The following is a 5180-nucleotide window of genomic DNA, read 5'->3' as shown; positions in this document are numbered from 1 at the left end:
TATTTTGTTTAAATTTAAATAATAATAAATAAAATAATAAAAAAACCAATCAATGAATTACATACAACTCTTACTATTTTTTGAAAAATATGCAACAGTGTATTCATACAATAAATCTGCATTTGGTATTAGTATTGGACATTTATATAGTCCTCTACTATTGTATTTATAACAATTATTTACTAACAACTCAATATCTTTCATAAATTCTTTAATATTATGATAATCTCCTTTTCTAACTTTCTTTCCAATATAACTTAAATCAATAGGATGTTTTATGATATTGACATAATCAGTAATAAGTTCAACATTAACAGCAGAAATGAAAGACGCAAATAATTTATTCTTTTTAAGATAACTTAAACATCCCTCAAGTAATTTTTTTAACTCAAAACTTTGTTTTTCTGTAACATCAACAACTGAAACAGTGACCAGTGGTATTTCATTTTCATTTCCTAATACATCTAATACTCCTCCAACTCCTTCAATTTCTTTTAAAACTTCTTCTTGTTTCTTTTCTCTTCTTATTCTTTTTTCTTTTTTAGGATGAACTAACACTTCTTCTATAGGTGTAACAATTTCCTTTTTTTCTTTTTTTCTTAATACCTTTTTTTCTTCAGATGGAATTTCTTCTTCTATTGGTGTGATTGTAACATTCTTTGTAACTACTTCATTTTCTTTTCCAATTTCAAATTCTTTTGTTTCAACTGTTTTTTTTAACTCTTCTTCTTTTTTCTTTTCTAATTCATTTTTTTCTTTTTCTTTTTCCTTTTTTTTCATTCTTCTAATTCTTTCTCTAATTTTTCTTGTTTGTTTTCTAAGCTTTTGTTTACTAGCTTCTCTTGATGGGTCAACAATTTTATGTTGATAAAAAGTAAGTGCTGATCGAGAAGACCTAGACTGAAGAGCATCCTTCTTTGGTTTAGTATATGTTGTAACTTTTCTTTTTGTTTTTAAATAATCTTCAAATATTTCTTTGTTCATTTGTTCATCTTCGTCTTCTTCCTCTTCTTCTTCAGCAATTGTGTCATCAGTAATAAATGCAATTTGCTCTGCAAATATTTCTTTAATTTTTTTTTGTTTTTTTACAACAGAAGCTGAATTAGTTATTGGTCTATTTCCTCCTCCAGTATCGGTATTTACTCCAATACTTTTAGCAACTTCCTTTTGTAATAAACTGACCAAATCCCATCTCGTTTTAGAAAGTTCTTTTTCATCATTCATACCACAATCTTTTAAAGCGTTCCTCAATTGTTGAAGTGTAAGTTTTCTAAGATCACCATATTTGTCTTTAATTTCCATATTTAATTTAGATGTTCCAACTTGTTTAGGAATGTATCTTCTATAATATTCAATTAAATGTCTTGGGTCTGTGTCTTTAACAGTATAATCTGTTTGAAGTGTTCCTTTAACTTCTTTAGCCAATACACTCATTGATGTCCATGGAGCTCTTCTTACTTCTTCGATTAATGGCTCAACCTTCTTTTTTAAATCTGGATCAAATCCTTGTTTAGCTGATATTAATTGATTATATTTAAATACTTCAATATCTTTATCTTGTAACCTCATTTTACCTGCCATCATCGCTTCATAACAACAAACTCTTTCTGGTGTTACTTTAGCAAATAAATCATCTTCTGTTGGAAGGTCAAATGTTGGATTAAGTTCCCAACTTCCTCCACTATCATTTCCTTTTCTATTAAATTTTGCACATTTTCTAAGAATCTTTCTAACAGTGGTTTCTGTTTGGTTTGGAAAAGCATCAACAAAATCTGTAACTCTTACAGTTGGATTACTATGAAACTGTAAATAAATAGCTGTTTCTAGTCTTTCTTTATTAAATGTTGTTTCAGTTTTAGATCCTGGAACAGGTATTTCAGTATCTTTTTGTGGTTGTTGTTGTCCAGCAACAAATAAATGATCAATTTCTCTCACTGTCCATCCACTTCCATCTTCTGATCGAATTAGTAAGAAATCTGTTTCTGGTATTTTAGTTTCATGAATGGGTGTTTTTGTCATTTTATTATCTAATGACTGAATAGGTTGTCCTGCTTTTACTTTTCCTAAAAATGGTGACTCTTCCCCACGCTCAACAATAACCATCTCACCAGTATGATATTTTTCAGGTACACTAGCCTCATCATCTCTTCTACAATAATTACGAATTCTTGCTCCCATTCCAACTTGTGATAATAATGGTGGAAATTCTTCTATATATTCTATCAAATGAATTTTACCATCTTTTGATGATAATTCTTTCATATTTTGTGGTACATAAGTATTATTTACATTAAACCTTTTTTGTTGTAATTTAATTGAAACTCCTTTAATATGCATTTTTTCAGCATCTCTAGCTGGGAGTAATGGTCGATGAAAATTTTGAAGATCAGGCATAGTTAAATGAGTTTGGAATGTTTCTAGTCTTTGTGCTGGAATAGAGTGATAAATAATAAATTTTTTTTGAGTATATCCAGTCTTTCCCATAAAATAATATCGGTCATTAGATAAATCTTCCTCAAGTCTATCATCAGCTATTTTCCATATTTTTCTTTCTTTTTTCTTTTCTTCTTTTTCATCTTTCTTTTCTTTTTTATTTTCAGTATCACCATCTTCTTTCATATTTTTATCTCCATTTTCTTCTTTATTATTCTCTTCTTTATTACTTTCAGGTTCTATTGGTGGTATCTTTTCTTTAATAGTATCTGAAAATCCAGGTAATGGCTCTAATTTTGCTAGTCCAGATCGTGTTGATCCATCAAATGATGGAAGAACAAGAGTTACTTTTTTCTCTTCTACAGGAATACTAGCTTGAACTTTTGGTTCAACGACTCCAACAGGAGTATCACTAGGAACTTCTTCTACTTTAACCTCCTTCTTTAATGGAACTACAGCTTCATTTAATAAAAGGCCAGTATCATTTAAATCTAAATATAATGGCACTGGTTTCCTCTTCTCGACTTCTGTCTCATCCCATAAAATATCTGTCTCCCAACAGTCAGTTTGAAGTAGCTCATTTTCTAACGTAAATAACGACCACTCCCCAGTTGATTTTTTATGTGTTTGAACAACAGGCTCTGAAACAGGATCAATTATTCTCCAAATAGATTTTTGAATTGTTGGCTCAATCATTTCTTTTGCTGTTATTTTAACTGGCACATCCCATTGAATGGCATTTTCCCATTCATCTAAAATGACATTAGTGTTTTCAATATGAATAACATTAGCATCAATTTGTTTAACAACGTCATCATTTTCAATGACTTCATTTACTGAGTTGCTTTCTTCAACTTCTTCTTCAGGTTGTTCTTTTTCTTCAGAATAAAAAAATGCATAAAAGGGATGTTGTTCATAGTAATTCTTTTTATGGTGTTGACTCTCATTTGTGGTCGGTTCAGTTGAATAGAACTCGTTAGCTATATTAGGAGATTTAGGAATTGTACCTAGTGTTGTATGAAGCATTTCATTCTGGTGCCTACGCTTTGGTTTAAACATGTTTTTTGGGAAAACATCAAAACAAGTAAGGTGTTCACGATGACAAGCTTGATACATGTCGATCTAACTGTCCACCGACTGATTTTAGAGTTCCTCAAATATTCATTGCTCTATTTATAAAACTATTTGTTGACAGAATTTTATTAAAAATTTTACTAGTGGTACCATGAGTAAAAAACAAGTAAACTGAATTTCGAGTTCATTTTGAGAAAAAGTCCATTCTTTAATTCTTTATTAATATTTTTTACTAATAATCTCATGACTTCTGAGATTATATCTTTTCATTAACCTCATAGAAAGAAGAATATTTATGAAACATTTTTTTGTTTTTTATTCTTTTTTTTATTTGTTTTTCAGATGAAGATACTAAGTTTAAATGAAACGAAAAGACGTTTAAATAGAATATAAAAGAGTGCTTAAGAAACTGTTTAAAAATTATGCTAGGAGCGATTCAACAACGAAATCGAAATAATCGGTTTGTTATTTTTCTTAGTTTATACTTTCTATAACTTATTATTAAGATACTTTGGAATTTCAATTGAGTGTGAAAAAGTTTTTGAGACACGAATACCAAATTTTTTCTCTACAGAACAAATTCAATATCCCCCAAGTGACTGTGATAAAATTTTTGCTAGCTGTTGGATAAATGAAGACACAGTTGTTCTTGGTTCAAAAGATAACCAACTAATTGTATGGAATGTTTATGAAAAAACAATTAAAAAACTTAAATTACCAAACACTGTCATTAATTTTGATAGAGGTTCTGGTATTCATGACGTTGACTATTATCCAAGTGGTGATAGTGGATTATTGGCTAGTGGTAGTGACTCGCCAAATGATATTGTCATTTTTGATACAATACTACTTTCTCCTATTGCCTTACTTAGAGGACATAGTGACTGGGTTTTTGGTTCAAAGTTTATTGATGAAGATGTGTTATTTAGTGGAGGAAGAGATGGCAAATTATGTTTCTGGAGAATGGATAAAAAACCTAGCTATTATAATACATGCCCAACAAATAAAGTTCATATAGAACAACCATTTTTTGAAAGAACTATTCCAGAAGTTAAAATTCGATGTGTTGGAATTCAAAGAATGAAAAAAATATGTTATGCATTGACATCTGAAGGAACTGTTGGTATGTGGGATGCTGAGCTTATGGAACCTATTCATGATGAACAACTTGAAGACTCATATGAGTTAGTTACCATGGATGTTAAACAAGATGGAAATGTTATTGCTGTTGGTTCAAGGAGTTTCACTACTATTCTAGATCCAAGAGATAAAAATGAGGTTGTTATTATCGGTCATGTTGATGTTAATTGGGGAGTAAGAAGTGTATTGTTTTTAGACAATTATCTTGTCATTGGAGGAGGAAGTGGTAGTGTCTCTTTTGTTGATATGAGAAAACCTGGGAACTATAAACACACCATTTATCACAAATGTAGTGGTACTGTTAGAAATACTTTTCCTGACATGAACGAAACGGATATTCCACAGGCTGTATATACTATTTCCTCTAACCCTTCGAAGACAAATCTCTTTGTTGGTGGAGGTCCATTACTTGTTGGGGTTTCTGGCTATTTTGGTTCAGTATGGAATTAATTGTTTGTAAAAATAAATGCTTTTTGTTACGTTATTTCGTCTAATAAACCCAGAAAGAACTAAATTAATTATTAATGACTTTA

General features: G+C 30.0%; 2 protein-coding genes across 2 annotated transcripts; one reads left to right on the top strand and one right to left on the bottom strand.

The window, feature by feature from the left end:
- Positions 1 to 57: 57 nt before the first annotated feature.
- Positions 58 to 3549, bottom strand: ENU1_080540 (bromodomain containing protein; the record flags this gene model as incomplete). The annotated part of the gene is made up of 1 exon (XM_008858690.1): positions 58 to 3549. The coding sequence occupies one exon, from the start codon at positions 3547 to 3549 to the stop codon at positions 58 to 60; it is 3492 nt and encodes a 1163-aa protein (XP_008856912.1).
- Positions 3550 to 3929: 380 nt separating this feature from the next.
- On the top strand, positions 3930 to 5097 carry ENU1_080530 (WD domain, G-beta repeat-containing protein; the record flags this gene model as incomplete). The annotated part of the gene is made up of 2 exons (XM_008858689.1): positions 3930 to 3967; positions 4014 to 5097. The coding sequence occupies 2 exons, from the start codon at positions 3930 to 3932 to the stop codon at positions 5095 to 5097; spliced, it is 1122 nt and encodes a 373-aa protein (XP_008856911.1).
- Positions 5098 to 5180: the final 83 nt, after the last annotated feature.

This window comes from Entamoeba nuttalli (genome assembly GCF_000257125.1).
Source record: "Entamoeba nuttalli P19 unplaced genomic scaffold asmbl_3771, whole genome shotgun sequence".
In the NCBI taxonomy this organism is placed as follows: Eukaryota; Evosea; order Mastigamoebida; family Endamoebidae; genus Entamoeba; species Entamoeba nuttalli.
Note: the sequence above shows the minus strand (reverse complement) of the source record. Positions and strands in the feature narration are given on the sequence as shown.